The sequence below is a fragment of the Channa argus genome, chromosome 14 (assembly GCF_033026475.1).
Source record: "Channa argus isolate prfri chromosome 14, Channa argus male v1.0, whole genome shotgun sequence".
Lineage (NCBI taxonomy): Eukaryota > Metazoa > Chordata > Actinopteri > Anabantiformes > Channidae > Channa > Channa argus.
The window spans coordinates 21,032,269-21,050,528 of record NC_090210.1 but is presented as its reverse complement, the minus strand read 5'-3'; the positions used below and the strand labels follow the sequence as shown (position 1 = coordinate 21,050,528).

Genomic DNA, 18,260 nt, shown 5'->3' with positions numbered 1-18,260 from the left:
GTACCTTTCTAAGTGAAACGATCAACCTAAAAAATTCTCTAAAATAATTTAAAACCGCCAAATTAGACAGTCCCAACAGGAATTTAGAGTGTTGCAGTGGCAACAATTATTTCAACCCAACTCCAGTGAATTCAGTGGAACCTTGCAACTTAAAAGATTTTGATCGAATAGAAAATGATTTATGATCTTTTCTAACCCAAAGATGTTCCATGGCACGCGGACCTGCTTGTAGTTTAGGTGCCACGGATGAAAACTAGGATCTAGATCACTGAGAATCTTCATCGACAACCTTTTCTAACATCTATCAGAGCTTTGTGGAAGGTTACCAACACTTTTGTCCATATCTGTTAAAGTACTGCACAATAGCAGTAGCTACAGTAAGTAGTCAAGACAAAATATTGGCAGGACTCATATTTGCATTTAGCCCTACAGTGATGGGCTGCAGAGAATGAGCTTTACTGATGAAGTACTTCACTTCAATTAATGAAATATATGTTGGATGATATGCTTAGTGGGTACAGTCATCAGTGTGCTTTCATTAAAACTATTTCCACAAATGTGATAGTGTGTGAGTGCACAGTATGTGTATGAACATGAGACGTAATGACGCATCAAAAATAATTTCACCAGGTTAAACATGGTTTAAGTGCTTCCTGGATAACTCTGGACTACAAATGCTCTCACCGAATGATGCATTCACACCACTAATGTTTGGAGCATTGTGTTTTCCTCTTTGGCTTTTGGTAAAGAAGCCAATGTAAGATGCTGATCATGCTGTGATACTGCAGAATTGTGTAACGTGATGCATAAAGAATCACCAACATCGGCATTTGAGAGCTTCATGGCTAATGCAAAAGCACCAATCAAGCTTTTAGCTGCCAAACCTGAGGAGAAGAAGCGGGAACACATAATCCGCACATAACGATGGATATGATGTGATATATGCGTCTGTGATCCATGCAAGATCTAATGTCGAGGCGGAAACAAACCCAATGTCAAAATACTAAGAAGCCTCTGTGAGCAAGCAGCCATCTCACCTTCAGCTCGTACTCTTCCCGGGTGTCGCTCTCGCTCCTGACGTCCTGCTTCAGGTCCATGTCGTCTTTGAACGGCTGAGTGGAGGGAGAGAGGGAAACAGAGGGCAGAAACTAAACCATCAAACAACGAAACACACACACGGAAAGCGGGGAGGGTGAGAAATGAAAGGAGAAGGAAAAGAGGGAGGAGAGAGGAAAACAGAGTTTCAGGTTTTTCGTTTCGAGGGAGCGGAAGATGAGAAACGCTTTAAAACGCCGCCAAAGCAGCTTCGCCGGTTAGATTCTCCAGGACTTCCGCCGCGGAATGTTTTTCTAGAAGGAACACAATGTTAAAGTGTGTGTGTGTGTGTGTGTGTGTGCGTTGTGTGTGTGTATATAACAGTACTTTATAGTGGATGGATGTTTGCACATGTACTTTCTTGTTCGTCTTTGTGTTGTCCCCCCCCCACCCCCCCCCATCTCTGGGTATGTTCTTTCTTGATTTGAGTGTGTGTGTGTGTGTGTGAGTGCACGCGTGGGTGAGTGTGTAGCTGCCTCTTCTGCAATGTCGCCCTTTTGTCTGTGTATCTGCACATTTAAGGCCATTGACCCATACGCCTCCTCTCTCTGTGGCCCCCGGTGACTCAGATGGGTATCTACTCACAGAGTACATGGCCTTGACCATTCGAGTTGCCGTGGAGACGTTGGCTGCCTCCTCCTCCAGGCTGTGGGTCTCTTTGTTGACCGTCTCCACCTTGATGTCTGGTTTACCGAGGGTGACGCCTCGGCGACCTGGAAGAGAAACACAACCCCTGGTCACACTCTGGGTCAGTGTCAAGATAAATAACATTTTTCTAGCAATCTTCTAACACAACAGCCACAAATCTATTTATTCTCTTCGCTGCTGTTTTCCTCTGAATTGCCGAGACCATTATTTGCCTTGTTTGTTTGTTTTCTCCCATTTGATAATGCTGCATTAAGCAATTTGCTACGCTGTCAGCCTCACAAGGCGGAGAGCGCTAACAGTTTGAATTCTGAGGTTAGCGGTATTCACCATTGTGAAAACCGAATGACAGATTACTGCAGCATTTATTTCTCTGTTAAAGACTGTTTGGGTTGAACGTAATGAGGAAGATGGAAAGTTTTCTGCCAGTAAACGTGATGATGGTTGATGATTTCACTAGTGACCTTGCAGATGTGGGATCTTAACGCAAATGACAGTTTGTTGATGTGGTTAAAGCAGTTCCACCTTTATGTTCCACACCAAGACTCAGTGGAAGAACACGGATTTTTATATTTATTATTTACTATAAAAATCGGAACGATAGGCTTAATGGATCTTATCAACATAACATGCGCTAGTGTTTAAAATACTTGACCTTTTGCAACTTCATACATTTAAAAACATAATGGTAGAATTTCAACTTAACAAAAGAGTGTGAAGTAATACTTTCACATGTGGAGTATTTTATTAAGCAAGTACTTGCACTTTTACTTAGGTACTGAGCTCGTATACTTCTACCACCTCTGAAAGTTTCATGGGACTCAACTTTGCAGTGCATTTTGCAGAATGAGAGCTCCACATTTTGGCCCTGATTTCTTTGTAGCGTAGCCATTTTCTGAGTCAAGTAACACTGACCCACACCTGTACATACAAGTAACCTCAATATTACAATAAAACCAGCACAAAAAAATCCTAAATTACTCCTTTAAACCTGCTTCATAGATGCTTGTTACTGTTACTGAAAAATACAACGTATGGAACATGTTCCACTGTGGCGCCTCCTGATGGAACCAGGCGAAAACTGTGGATCTTTTATTATGTTCAATACTTCTACTACTGCTACTACTACTACTACTACTACTACTAGGAGTGATGGGGCAGTTGTCTATAACACAGCACAAACATGCACAAGTTGATCAGAGGCCACTGTAACCGATTTATTTCTATGACCTTGTTCAATCTGAAATGATAACATGGCTCTGCTAAATCCACGTGTCTCCAGTCGAAGAGCAGTCAACAATCTGCTCATGTGAACAACTCCCTTTCACAATCAGCAACCCTTAATGGCAAAAACATAACTGTGTGAAGTCCTGAGCTGCTGCGTACACAGCAAATGAGAGACAGTTTGTCTGGAGCCACAATGATGTTTGCTATCATTTCTGCAGCGGTGTTATCAGCTCGGAACCAGAAAACACACTCTTAGCCCCGGAAAATCCCTCTGGGGGCCCTGCCAGTCACCTTAATTGTCTTTCCCAATTCTTTATGTGCCGTGCAGCTGCTCAAACTTGAAGACAGCACATATTCATAGCTCAATGGTTTGTGGCTCTAAATCCTATTGGATTGCTGTGGGCACGTAGGAATTCCCAATTTCAACACTATTTCCCTTCAAGTGCTCCGGTTTTCTCTGTTATTTATGCACTTTATCGAGGTACGTGAAACATACAAACCAGTAGAAAGGAAATGTACAGTACAGTGGGCGTTCTGAAGCCCATTGCCATGTGTATGAATATTCATTAATCTCATTTGAATAAAAAGCTATCTGGCTGACACACTTCCCATTCTTCGTGGAAAAGCAGAATGGCACATAGGGAGAGTGGGTGAAACACTGATAGACGCAAACAGTGTGAGTGTGCGTGGCCCTGCACACACTTTAGAGATCCACGGTGTGTACTCACTGCCTTTGCGTTGGCGGTAGAGGAAGAAGCCCAGTGCCAGCAGAAACATAATCAGCAGGATGAAGGAGCCCACCGTACCACCGGCGATAATTCCCACTGGAACGATATCTAGGAATGAAAAAAACAAACAAAAAAACAAAAAACAAAACAACAAGTACACAAGAGGACAAAGGGTTATTGGGCATAAATTCTGTTGTGTCTTAGATGAACGTTAAGCACAAAGTCAGACGAGGGATAAGAGACACTGTTGAGTAAGAGCTCTCTGTCCCCCTCGAAGATGTTTGAGTGGGATCTCAGAGCACTGGACACGTGACAGCTAAATGAATAAGAGTTGAGATAAGAGCGAACGAGCGTGAAGAAATACTTCTCTCAATGTAATGTGACACGCCAGCTCTCAAAATAAAACGCGTAACCATCTAGAATGGGCCGACAACATAATCTACTGCCTGTTCTCCAGCTGAGGCCACTGCTTAATAATGTCTCTCAGGAGCACTTCGGCTGGTAAGAGAGAGCAGAGCATCTCACCCATGTTATCCATTAAATTTATCCTGCAGGCGTTTTATTCCGAAAACACATTTATTGCCATACATTCAAATGCCGCTTCTCATTTTAATGCATCCTCAACGCCTAATATTGGATTGTTCATATACACATTTGCAAAGTTTTGAAATGAAATCAATCAGTCTCGACGTGTCCTTGCTTGTTCTAATTGAGCACAAAATACACTAAACTCATCAAGACTTGGCTTCTTAGTGCCACTGGTGGTCAAAAACTCCGCAAGGAATCTTTAAATTTTACATTATAATCATTTTGATGGGACCCTGACTTGCAATAAGGCGAATGGCATCTCTGCTATTGTGACAGTAAGCCCTAGATCACAAGCTAATCCACTTCCAGTCCAGTCCCAGAGAAGTCTCACAAAAACTGACTCGCGCTTGATTGCACATAGCTCAGTTTCCTTGTAGTACATCCATGCAATCGCAAAGCACGGCTAAGCGCGGCAGATGTGGGAAGAAAGCGAGGACATGCAAATGAGAAAAAGAAGGAGTAACAAAAGACATGGAACAAAAGACTGGACAAGACCCATTTTTGACTGGCTTTTACTTATTGTGGAGAGTTTAAAGGAAATAAGCAGAGCTGGTGATCTTCAATCAGTCAATCACAGACAGAATGAAGAACTAATAAATAATAAATAAATACGACTGTCCGTCCTCTCTACTGGATCTCCACTAATGCGGAGTGGAGTACGGTCAGGTCCTGTCTTCTGAAAGTTCTCCCTGCACCAGCCTTCCAGGTGTCTCACCTTCCCCCTGTACATTAATTCTTCATTGTTGCAGATGAGTCGCGCAACTGTGGTGTCATCCGCAAACTTGACAATCAGGTCCCCCTCATGTCGGGATACAGGTGGCCTGAGCTAAAATCAATGCACAGGATTCTGGCTAATGGGTTTTTGTCTTCCGCATGTGTGTATTGCATCGTCTAGCGGTTGGGGCGATAGGCAAACTGGTACCTAATGATCTAAAGCAACGAGATGACCTTTGAACTTAAGGTTCCTCCAAGTGATGTCATCTGGAGGCATTTTTTAGCCACAAAAAAAGAGAGAGATTTTAGCATAGGGAAGTTTTATGGCGCTCACTGACATCTAGTACCCAAACTGGATCCAAAAGAAACACGTTAAATATCAGTGAGGACGTCTTTTTATGTGTCATTCCTTTAAGACCTGTAGGCCTGTTTTATTAGATCAAAATTAACAAAACCATCAGCTGAACACATGGGATTTGTGTGTCATGATCTATAACTCATAACATGATATTGGTAGTTTTCTTATTGCGTACTTCTTCTTCCTGTTATGATAAAAACTATTCAATTGGTACCAACAATCTCATATTTTCCTCCATACCCATCTCCTCAAGGGTGATGATCATGGTGCCGGGTCCGAAGGAGTTCCAGGCGGTGCAGTTGTACGGCGAGTGGAAGTCCGACTCCATGACGTTGTTGATGGTGAGCGTGGAGAGGACGGCCCCGCCCTGCGATGGCGGTTTGCTCTGCTCCACGGTGTACCTCTCCATCAGGGTGCCCTTCTCCTTCTCCCATACGTTCTCCTTCCACGCCCAGACCTGAAACACACACATTGGAGAATGTTTTGTGAGCTCACGCTCGTTTGCTCTTTAGAGGAAAAAAGCTAAGCTCACTTCATCTGTAAATCTATAAATCTGCTCCTAAAAACCACACCAGCAAGTCCTTCAAGCCAACAGCAGCTGTGTGTTGGTGTGATAAAGACTCGTCTTCAGTAAGTTTCATTTGTATATAAACTCCAACATTTACTGCAGCAACCACCTTTTCTCCCTTTAGGGATCAATAATGCTAATTTTACTTTAGCTTGTCTTAAAAAGCATTAACAACAATAGGTCCACATTCTGACACACACACACACACACACACACGACAACACTGAGCTGCCAACAGATGGGCGGCTGTGAAGGAAGGTTAAAGGAGACTTACACCGATTCTGGGCGGGAAAACAAATTATCTTCTCACACCTTGGTAACTAATTTATTTTTTTTCCCTCCTGGTGTTGTAGCAGGCTAATTAAAATGTGTGCGGAAAGTTTTTTTTTTTTTTTTTTTTTTTTAGGTTGGTGGAGACATAACTAATAAAACAGAACTCGCGCACACGCGTGCACACCAGCAGGTGCACTGCACATGAATGATTTTTTAAAAAAGTTTGCCTATTTAAAATCTGCTGAGGTAGAAATTTGAGGGCATTATTAAATATGGAGCATGACGATATCAAATATACATAGACCCATATGTTGAGCTAATGTACCTTTTAGCCTGCTTTAGCAAACTGAAAGAGGAAGAACATGGGAGAAATTTTAAAAAGCTCCAAATCCTTTCTCTGCCAATCTTAGCATAATGCGTCTTTTTCTCTTTCCAGCAGTCTGCCTCTCCTTCCAAGTGGTCCCCCCACCCCCAGCCCCCACCCCCCGCCCCCCGTCGCTCCTTGTCGCTCCTTCTCACAATTATTTTGATGCACCACCACTGTCGGCCTTTCATTTTCAGATTCTCAATCTCTCATTGCCAGTTTTGCACACACACACACACACACACACACACAGAGCATCCTACTCCATATTTTATAAGTCCTTGTGTTTCTGCATTAAACCAAGACTATAATGTCCTATCACATTATTCGCTCTGAGCTCCCTGCCAGTGCAGCAGGGGGCCAAAGCTTCCTAAAAGCTCTGATGTCTGTCATGTCGGCACTGCACAATTGGATAATTGACGCTGAAAGGTACAGATTTTTTACTCTCCCTCCATCTCGCTGCCTCTCTCATTTCAATCTATTTCACCCCCACACTCACTCTCACTCATTCTGGCCTTCAAACTCCAACGTTTTTACGGGATTTATTTCAAATTCTCAGCCTATTTTTTTGTGATTTGAGAGCATTGTGCTATTTCCTTTTGAAGAGGTTTATATCACACACCGCACCACTCCTTCTATAACACACAGACACTTTATATTAAACTGTAGTTTGATCAAGTTTTGCACTCAGCAACTTCAGGAGCAGGCTGGAATGAAGAAAACTGTTCTGCAGTTCTTGCACATTCAGAGGACTATTTCGTCGCAGTTTGCTCTGAAAGCTTTTTGTTAAAGAAAAGACCTACGTCACTGAAAAGGACCAGTTTAACTTGTTCTGGATGCTACAATAAACCTATGATAGTGAGTTCAGCTTGTAGATTTAACTGGAAGTAGTCAAAAGGTCAGACTTTAATGGCATTATAGCATTTCTCAGTGTATAATGAGGCAATTTTTCCAGACAATCCTGGTGAGATTTACTCTAATTGCAGTTATACATCTACACAAAGTCACACATCAGTGCTGCTTACGTGAGCGGCTTTAAACTAGTGCTCGTTCAAGGACTGTTTAAAGGAAATAGGAAATATCTCCCTAACCTTCAGACTATAGCTGTTCCCAAAGCATGGTGGGTGCGCCACAAGGTGCTTCAGATGGATTCAAAGACGAGTACCAGGAGAGGACCAGCTGTCATTTCGTATTTTAACCCTAATGAACCCTAATTCTAACCCTTCCTCTAGGAGCTTGCAATATTGCGATGCCCACATTGCATATTTAACAAGCTAAAGTTGACCTACACCTGTAGGACGCACCAGACGCTGCTTGAAATAAAACCCATGCACACAGGCAGATGACAGGTCCACATAAAAAAAAAAATTAAGGAAATTTCCAATCGTGAAGATTTACAGCTGTCAGAATTGGTATAAATATGTAGGACTCTGCAGGAGAGTTGAGATGTCTTCAAATGTTACTGCTAACAACCATGCAAGGCCCTGATGTTCCCTGATGAAATGAAAGTGGTCATCAGACAGTACTTAACACGTTAACGCTCGTCTGCAGCAAAACACACGGTGAAACTCGCCAATGTGTAGACAACAAACAAGCAAATCACTGTGACAGAGGTGGTTTCATCCAGATCGAGGACAAGCGCTCAATGAATGAAGGTGCGGTAGATTAAATAAAAATGGTTGGAGGTAATGTTGGTGTAGTAGATATAACAAAGTGATAGAAGCATGTTTGTTTGAACTGTTTGACACATGAATACGTCAGGAAAGAAAATCACAAGTCTCCATCCGTAGTGTTATATTTAGCTGGAGAAAATCCCGGCCGTCGCTGGGTGAGATGCAGGATACAAAAAGACATCTCAGGGCCACCCAGACAATAATTCACACCGGTGGGTAATTTAGTCATTAATTAATCTAACATGTATGTTGGATTGGATAGTGAGCGGAAAGCCGTGCGAGCAAGGCCAGGACCTGCAAACTCTTCTTCAAATCAGGAAGCTCACAGCTGTGAGGCAGTAGTACTAACCACCAAGCAACTATTGTTGCATGTTTCCTGTCTTTTTTTTTTTTTTCTTGTCTACCATCAAAATTTATACCTGAAAAATCGTAAATCCAAACGCACATTTGGCTGGGATTAGTTGAAATGTCAGGCCTTTTGTCACAGATCAAACGAATCGATTCGGATGAGTAAAATGCTCCAGGATAATTAGATACTGTTTCTTTTTTATTTAGCGATTCCACTGTGGAGCATTCAGGTGCTAAACAATTTTAAAACCTGTGTTCTGGGATATTTTTTTTTTCCTCTCCCTCTTATCTTCTGCAGTCCTGCACCTCCTTTCAACATGTGTATGTACAGCACTGTGTGGCTCCTCTTTCATTTCAGCCAAACACTTCAGCAGCTGTTTTTGATGAGTCACACCATCCACCACAGAGATTGGAACAGATTGTTCTTGTGACACAGTTGGGGAACAACGCCACTTGTGCCTGTCGTTTAGCTAGTAACACAAGCTGAAAAGACAAAGTAAAAAAAAAAAAGAAAAAAGAAAAAAAAAAAAAAACGAGTTCCTGTGATCACGATTCTGCTCCAGGCAGATGCCGTATGAAACACTCAGGTGACCTCTGCAGCAGATTACAACTTCCAGGGATGGACTTACAATCTTATCAGGTGGAGGCGTGCTGGCAATGTAACACTTGATCTCCCCTCTCTCTCCTCTGACGGCGTATTGGACTGGATCACTGGAGATGATGGGGGGCCCTGAGCAAGGAGTGAGACAGGAGAGAACAGGGGGATTTATAAAGGCTTGGAAGATAAAATCACGTTACGTTAATGTGTGGAAATTGCTGAGACTGTCCTCCCGTTAAAATACTACTGGTGGCGACGTGCAGCAGCTACAGCGCACGGAACACTGTCAGCTTAGATTTGGACAAAGACAGGTTGACCGGACAGTCGGTATGGATGGACCTTCTTCCTGCATGTCAAAGTTTTAGTTTGCTCTGGTTTGTTATCACCGTGAGACTTTGGGATATTGATGGCTGTATATTAAATTTTGTTGCCCATCTTCTTGTGACTCATTAAAATAGTGTAAATGTTTGGTTGTTTGAGGGAAAATTGTACTTTTGTTGCATGTTTTTAATTGTTATATTAGTGTGAGCTTCTGTTTCAGCCTGTGTTCGCTGCCTCGAAAATATGACTTCAGAGTGCACAGAAGTGTCTAAGTAAATGGGAAAAAACTAAGCTAAAGGACACATGCTCACATTTAATGCAAATGCCAAGCTGCAAATACAATAACAAAGCAACAAAACAATAACACGTTTTCAGTTAATGTAGGTCTTTTATAGCAAAATATCGGATCTTGCCGAGTTAAATAGAGAAGATTATCCTTTATCCTTTTTTTCTAACCTTAACCAAAGTCTTCTTGTCTAAACCCAACCACACATGGAAGTTTAATATTATAACTAATGTTAAGTTTGTGATGTGACAGACAGGATTGTCTGATAGGATCCATAAAGGCTGAATTAGTGACATATTGGACCTTGTTGCGTAATAATAAACCGTCGCTTATATGTACAGAATCTTAAAGGTTTGTTAAGTTTGGGAAAGTTTTGGTTTAAATTAAATTGTTAAGGATTTCCCAATCACTGTTACTGTCCCAGATGTAAGTTGACCAACCAAGTTTTAAGTAGAAATTAACCTTGCTTCTATCATTGTCTTATCGGTGGATCAGTTTGGATTTATTAACTAATTTCTGGTCTTTCTGGGGAGAGTTGGGGCACTGAAATATTGGCTTTGGGTCTGTTTAGAGCTAATGAGTTAGCCAGTGGATTGGGGTCAGGCCAGGTTGACTTGAAACTTAAAATCCAGGCAGCACTATATTCTCTGCGCTGTCAGAGAGAAACGGCTACAGAACATCTCATTGTATTCTAGATTTAAAAAAAGAAGGAAGCGTAGGAAGATGCTGCTCCACACATTTTATAATTGCTAATATCACTGTTGTTAATAGCAGGGTAATTGAATAGCAACTGACCGTTGACGGTGAGCGCAACCTCGGTTTCTCCCACTCCAATCCGGGGCACGATGGCCTTGCAGACATACTGGCCCGCGTCGGCCTGGCTCACGGACTTCAAATAGAGCTGGTTGTTGTTGCTGAGCACCTGGACACACATGCAGGCAGGTAGATTTGTAGCAGAGATAGACACAGGAGGAGAGACTTTACGAAAGAAGGAGGGAGTAAGATCTATATTTAATTAATAAAACATGTTGATTTACTCAGCAGGCTCCATTAGGTTTTTTTTCTTCCTGGAGCTTTTCTTAACTTGTTAGGCATGAATTAAAGATTTAAGATATGAACCTGGAGTCTCAGTGCAAACCGCCTGCTTTACAACTGAGCAAACATTTAATGAAGACTAGGTCTTAGACAGTAATATGGGTTAGGACTGGGGGCTTCCTGGGGGATTTAGATAGAGTCCCTGTGGATTTATCTCAGTATTTAATGTTGCTGGTAATTAAAAAAAAAATAAAAATAAAAATTGTGGCTCAAGTTCAAAAGTCAGGAGGAAAGTCTGATGGGATTGTTCTCACCATGCTGGAGCCTTTCTTGGTCCAGGTGAGGGTCAGGGGAGGGTTTCCGGACCACTTGCAGTTCAGAGTGACGTCGGAGTCCACGTCTACTGTCACCGGCCTCGGCTCCACCACCAGGATTGGTCCGACTGAAACATGGTAGGACCAATAAACGCTCCAATAAGGTACTTATTAGAAGAAAAGGATCCATTCCAACTCTCTTTGATGACACTATTCAAATAAAAATCATCTGTCACAACGCGTTTTTCCTACGTTATATAATAATTTAAAACCTACAGTTTATCCTGTAGTGTAATGCAAGTTTTTATTCCTTCTTCTGACTGAACCACATCCCTTCACAGTATGTTTCCACTGCTTTTCTTTAATTCCGTTTATTTTTATTCCTATAACCCAGTTCTCAAATCACAAATGTGCCTCAGTGGACTTTACGATCTGCACAACAACGTCATGCTTCCTTATATCTTTGATTTGCACAGGGAGAAAGTCCCCTGAAAAAAACCTTTCAATGGGGAAAATAAGAGAGAAACCTCAGGAAGAACAAATGTACATAGAAGGGATCAAATTTCCACGATAGACAAACAAACAATTCTGTAGATGTTGTGCGTACAGAACACACATATTTGTTGTTTACTGTGTTTATGTCGAGGCTTTGACGGCAAACTTTAGCAAAAGTTATTGTTGACTTAACTTATCTGAAAGCGCTGAATAGACAGTGACTTGTCTTTTGCACATTTATTTTGGAAAACACGAAAGAATGAACTGAAAAACACACAGATCCGCTCCGAAAATCCCGTCTCAATGTGATGCTGAAAAACTAGCCCGTGCATTTGCTACCTCTAGCCTGGACCACTGTAGTTCCCGACTAGTCGATGTCCTAATGACTCCAAAAAATGCTGTAGCATTTCCTCCCTCTCTCTGTCGACCTGTCTGCAGGTGTCCCAGTCTTTGGAGCTGTGGGTTTCCAATTTGTGGTCGCTGGTCCTACCCACCCACCCAGTGTTTTGCTTGCTGTTTCTTGTTGCTCGTCGTTTTTTCTCTCTCTCTTTATTTCCCGCCCCGACCAGTCAAGGCAGACGGCCGCCCACCCTGATCCTGGTTTTGCTCGAGGTTTCTTCCGCCAAAGGTTAAAGAGCTCCTCATCTCCACGTTTGTTGGGTTTTTCTCTATAAATCTGTTTAGTCTTATTATGCCGGCGCCTCGCGATGACTTTGTTGTGAATTGCTGCAATAGGAGTGAAGTGGAATTGAGCTGACGGGGTGTTTGCACTGTACTCACAGTGCACGTCCACCAGGATGCTGACGTTGGTGCTTCCCACGGCATTGAACACCTGACAGGACACAGGCTCAGTGAAGAAGGAGTGATCTGCTGTGGTGACGAAAACGCTCTCCCTGGCCCCCTCCAGCAGCACGCCACCCTTAGCCCACCTGACCGGTGGGGTAAAAAAAAAGACACACACATCGCCATTTCCCATGTTAATTAAGTCTTACTAAATCACTGTTATGTCCATTTGTCAGCAGGAGACTCCCGAAGCACAATGGCTTTGTATAATTATTTTGGTGGGGAGCCAAATGTTTTATTTTTTACCATTCGCCATCAGTGTTTTTGTATTATCAATTAAGACTATTAGACTAACACTTATAGACCATTAATGTCAAAACCAGGGGGATGGCTGCAAGGTAAGAAATAAATTCTCTTCATTTCTGTTCTCCACACTAAATCTTGCCAGATATCTATCTCAAAATCATAAAACCATATTGCACATCTGCCACTAGATGACATTTTAATATACATTCAATAGGCTTAGTGCCTAAGTGCCTGGCAGTGGTCCCACTCTGGGACCCTCTGGAGAAGTCTGAAAACCTCAGATTAAAATCACCGTGTTAAAGTCCAGCATTTAGCAATTTCCCCGCTTCGATACTGTCGCTTTAGAGAGAAGTCAGCGCTTAATTGTACAAATGTTCGATACTTTCCCCAATTCTGTTCCCTAAGCAGAAATTACAATTCAGGATCAGCTCCAGAGCAGATTGGAATAGATGAAAGGAAACCTATTGGCATTAGACATCTGATGTGGCTGCTAATGTTGCACTGCAGGAGCCGCATTAAAAACGAAACAAAAAAACAAAAACAAAAAACAAAAGAAACAATTCCATCACATCTTGAACAGAACATAAAGCTGCAATGATGCAGGTAAACGGAGTGTGGCATTGTGGTAGATTCTGTTTTATGTTGCATTTGCTGATATTAAAGTTCGCGTTTACAGTCCATATACGTTCAATCGTGCTAAAATGTCATCCTGACCTGTAGCCCATGATGGGAGGGTTGGCTGTGGCCTGGCAGGTGAAGGTGACTCTCTCACCCTCCAGCACAGAGCGAGGCTCGATGGACAGGGTCACTGTAGGAGGGTCTACACAGGGAAAAGCACATATTGAATGCATGCATTTTAAATCAGCTCATACTGTCTGGTTTTCCACAATCCTCCTTCTCTGCTTCCACACCTACTCTTGCTGCAGTTATTCTCTCAGTAAGACCTAACTGTGCAGGGGTTGAAACCCACATGAATCGCGTTGATTGAGTATTGAAACTGCAGTTAGCTGTGAGTAATCATTTCCTATTTCTTCAGGGAGCCGAATAAACACAAAACACTTTCCAGATGTTGCAGACAATCAACCTGCCGAACTGCTTTAGGTAAAATGCTGGAGACCACAAAGTTTGCACCAAATCCAGGCAAAAAGCTAAAAAAATCAAATTTAGAACAAATTCTACCAGGAAAATGGTGCAAATAGGGGCGATAAAGGAACATATGTTATTTTTGTCCATAACTGCAGGACTCAGAGTTTACTGGGTGATGGGGAAGCTGGGATGTGTCAAAACCAATTCGCTTGGCCTCAGAACTCCCACCTATGCACATTCTAACAGAGAAGTAAGGCCAACATACGGTGGACATTAAGGGTGACGGTGGCTCGTTTGCCCATGGGCACGGCCGGGTTGCTTGCCACACAGGTGAAGTTGGAGCTGCTGTCAACGTCGACTGGCGTGATGGGCAGGTAGCTCCTGGTTGTCACCCGTTTCCTGTCTGGCAGCACCTCCTGTTCAAGACAGTGTGAAGGTGAGGAGGAGTAATGTGGGTAGGGAGCGACAGGGAAAGACGATACCGGAGGGGATAGAGGATTTAATGGGAGAGTGGGGGACGGGAAGAGACAAAATGAATAAAGAGCATAACGCAGAAATAACAATCTGGGGGTGGAGACATAGAAAAAAAAAAGAGGCAACTTTCCAGAATCTGAAAAGATGAAAAAAAAAAATCCATGTTCTTTTAAATTCTGACATTAAGTGTTGACTTGGGAATGTTACTGCAACATGTTTCAATTAACACAGGCAATTCAGTTTTACAATAACACTGGGATTTTTATTACAAATCAGAGCTAAATACTAAAGAAATGTGATATTCACTGTTTGCTGCCCTTCTGTCTTTTGTATCACTGTAGACTGAATATGTTTGCGATGTGGTTAATTGATCGGACGTAAGAAAAAAATAGAAAGACTCATCTCAGTCTTCAGAACGAACCTATCACGGATTAAATTATGTCTTCCTTAGAAAATGATGCATTCATCTAGTGGTATTCAATGAATCGATGAACACTGAATTGATCAACAATAAAAATATTTGAATCTTCTGAATCCATTTTATTGGGATCAGGGAGGTGGGGCCTTTTACAATGCAGCTACTAAATGTCCAGGGGTGTTTACTGCCTTCATTGTAGTGTAAATGGGTGGTTAGTAATATACGTTAGCAAAGAGCAGCATGTAATATGTATGAGTGTGTGTGTGTGTGTGTGTGTGTGTGTGTGTGTGTGTGTTTGGGGTAAGGGAGCATAAGACTGGCTGCAAGACATAAAAAAAAAAAGAAACAGCTGTGAGTGTGTGAGTCAGTGTTTGGTGCTGCTACTCTGTGCACATGAAACCATGAATGTGCATGTGTGTGTGTGTGTGCGTGTGGCGGAGTAAACGGGGAGTGTGAGGAGTGTGAATGTGGGAGAAAAAGAATGCAACAGCATTTTACTGTAATAATGTGCAAGTGTCAGTGCACTTCTGTGTGGCTGTGCCTGTGGGATAATTCATCTGCGGTCTGAAGACAGGATGCTGCGATTACATCTCTTAACATAATAAAAAGTTAAAGGAAACAGGCTACAGCCCAGGTGGGACCCAAAGCTGCAAACACGATAAAAGTAAAAGTAATACTGCAGGATTTATCAGGATCCATTACAAATCTCATTCTCTGTTGTTTAACGTTAAACCTCTTCGGTGTAGAAAAAGCAACGGCGTAATTGCTATGATTTTTCTTAGTGTCGTCGGCTCCGACACTTTCTAACTGACCGTGGATGTAACACGCTGCAGCCTAAAAGATGCACAAATCAGGTAAACGTAAAAGTTTGTTCAGCTGTGATCAGTGTGTAAATCCGGAAGCTTGTTTAAATGTGTCATAATAAGATATAATAACTGCCATTTGCATGATGACGTGCCGCTTCAGTCCGGGTTACTGAGTTTTAGAACATGTTTACTTTGCCCCAGACCACAGGGACATTTCAGTGCATTAATTCGGTGAGTGCTACTGCAGCTAATAAACAACGGGGTTTGTTCTCTGTGCGTCAGTGTACAAAGTCAGCACAATGTCCACATCCATAAAAGCCGCCAGGGGAGATAGTATCCAACTGACCGGCGGATGCTGGGAAAGAAAACGGATGGATGAGAAGAGATCCTTTAAGCTGCATGCCTGTCTGAATAAAATACTGTAAAAGGCGTTTTACAGGGGGGGGGGGGAAGACTCCTAAGAGATGGATGGCTTTGCAGATGTGCCGGTGCTGAAGTATTGTTTCATTTGTTTGTTTGTAACCGGCCGAAAAACTAACTCTGGGGGAAGTTTGATGCGCAGAGAAGGCCTGGGCTAAATCTAGGTGTGGAATCGGGCAGCTCCTGGCCTTAGATGCAGGGGGATGCGGTTTGAGGCGTTCGGTGCCTTTTCATTGCCACTACTTGGAATAAACAAGCCAAACAAAAGGCTCCCAAATGCTTTAAATCTCCTACAAGGCTTCAAGGCACAAAACGCTGATTCCCACTGATTAGCGAGCCAGAATCGGTGATTTGAAAGCATTCAAAAGCTTTACTTAATAAATACACCCTCCATCTGCCAAGACTTTAGCATTTTGTCAACCAAGAAGCAAGAAAGTCTTAAGACGTCTTTGTTTACTATATTGTGTGCTGTGCACACTCTATTTCCCTAATGTAGGACTCCAGGGGTGCAGCATATCCTGAGCTGTACATACTGTTATTCCCCTCTTCAGTTCCCAAAGCAAAACGCACATAAACAAACAATCAGACTGACAGTAGATGTTTCCAAAGGGCAAACTGTAAGAACCAGAGTTTCTAGCATAAGCTCTTGGGGCAACCATTAGCCACATCAGATTTGGCAGATCTCATAAATACAAAAACTCATTGTGACTCTTCTCTCATGCACATGCTGTAATGTGCACATGTGTACAGGCGTGTGTGAGTCACCGTGGACTGGTAGGCTCCCTCCACAGCTACTCCATCCTTGGTCCACTGAATGTGCGCTGCAGGTTTGGCACCGCGGGTCACACAGGTCAGGTTGTGCGGGGTCCCGGCCATCAGGAGCAGCTCCGGGGATCCCTCGACCACTGGGTCATCCGGGGGAACTGGAGGAGTGCCACACAAGAATCCGCAATCAATCTATGGAGGTGTTGTCTCAGCTCTGACATTTTTTTAACGTGAACACAATCCTTCGCTGAAACTCTGCTGGCTTGAAGGGAAAATCTGCGAAGGACTTTTCTAAAACTCCAGTATCTGCAGCGAGTTCACTTACTGAGCACATTGAGCTTGGCCCTCCTGGAGCGCAAGGCGGCCTCTGTGGCCTGACACTCGTACAGAGAGTCATCGGACAGCTCTGCATTGGAGATCTCCAGGTTGTATTGGCCAATGTCCAGGGCCCGCAGCACACGGTACCTGGGCCAAGCTGCAGGAGAAACACACACACACAGCAGGTTTGCAGTTAAATACTGTAGATAGAGAGGCAGCCAGCGGAAAACTGCCTTTGTGATTCATGCTCTGAGTAGTTTCTGCATCATCATGCATCACGGTATGGTTTATATTTGCAAGTCGGAAAAGCCTGTCGAGTTTGGAAAATGAACTTTTGTGCCACGATGAAAAAAAAATATCTCTATATATATAGAACCACCTTGAAAACGAAATGATTGTTGGCATGAAGGAAGAGGCATATTATGTGCTGCTACTACAGCCATGAGTCATCATAATAATGCTGCCTTAACACAAGATCTGTGTTGGAAGATAATGCCATCCTTTACAGACAGTGAGTGATGAGAGTTGAGTGGTATTGCAAAGAAAAACTTCTATAACAAAATCATTTGAGATGATTATGAACATTTTATCAGGTCGTCGTTTCTTTCTATTCAGCGCTATTGGCTGTATCTCTGCACTCTGTGAGATTACACACCTTCGTAGCTGCACGGTGACACAATCGGAGATGAACAGCTGGAGTAGTTTTGCTCAAACAGCAGCACATACGCAATGACGCCACGTCGATTCCTCCTTGATGCAAAAACGGCACAACTACATGCGGCGCCGTTCCACTTAAAACACCCCCCTGTCCTCACTGTTTGAACCCTCGCCTCTCAGACAAAGACATAATTGAGCATGACGTCCCACTAGGGGGCACTCATTGATCCTCCGTGCACAAATCCTAACATGACATCATGGATTCGGATGGCAAATGCAGGCAAGCAAGCAGTTGGGGCGCAGAGAGGAGGAAGGAAAAGTATTAGTGGAGATTACATCATCCACTCAAGCACCTCGCAGCATAGCAACCACAAAGGTGAAAGCACCCCAGGGAGAAGGAGAAGGAAACGAAGGAGGAGGAGGAGGAGGAGGTTAAGGACAAACAATAAACTGCCACCACTGATGCCTGTGGGTAGTGAGCAGACGAGTGTTTAGTTTGACTTATTGATACATGCATATGTACATGCTCTCTTCACACCTGTGAGGAGACTTTCTGTGTAATCCATGTATTTTACATGCACATGAATGTGATGTAAT

General features: G+C 43.0%; 1 protein-coding gene across 2 annotated transcripts in view; it reads right to left on the bottom strand.

Moving 5' to 3' along the window:
• Positions 1 to 18,260, bottom strand: part of kirrel1b (kirre like nephrin family adhesion molecule 1b) — a 71,648-nt gene that overhangs the window by 17,199 nt on the left and 36,189 nt on the right. The window contains exons 3-14 of one of the 2 annotated variants that reach the window (XM_067474427.1): positions 17,014 to 17,163; positions 16,689 to 16,846; positions 14,071 to 14,221; positions 13,434 to 13,539; positions 12,411 to 12,559; positions 11,136 to 11,263; positions 10,582 to 10,708; positions 9,211 to 9,311; positions 5,596 to 5,812; positions 3,696 to 3,803; positions 1,681 to 1,808; positions 1,038 to 1,148 (exon numbers count right to left, since the gene is read on the bottom strand). In XM_067474427.1, the coding sequence (XP_067330528.1) occupies positions 1,038 to 1,148; positions 1,681 to 1,808; positions 3,696 to 3,803; positions 5,596 to 5,812; positions 9,211 to 9,311; positions 10,582 to 10,708; positions 11,136 to 11,263; positions 12,411 to 12,559; positions 13,434 to 13,539; positions 14,071 to 14,221; positions 16,689 to 16,846; positions 17,014 to 17,163 (1,634 nt within the window). The remainder of the gene's footprint in view (positions 1 to 1,037; positions 1,149 to 1,680; positions 1,809 to 3,695; positions 3,804 to 5,595; positions 5,813 to 9,210; positions 9,312 to 10,581; positions 10,709 to 11,135; positions 11,264 to 12,410; positions 12,560 to 13,433; positions 13,540 to 14,070; positions 14,222 to 16,688; positions 16,847 to 17,013; positions 17,164 to 18,260) is intronic. The other variant, XM_067474430.1, reaches the window with a different exon arrangement.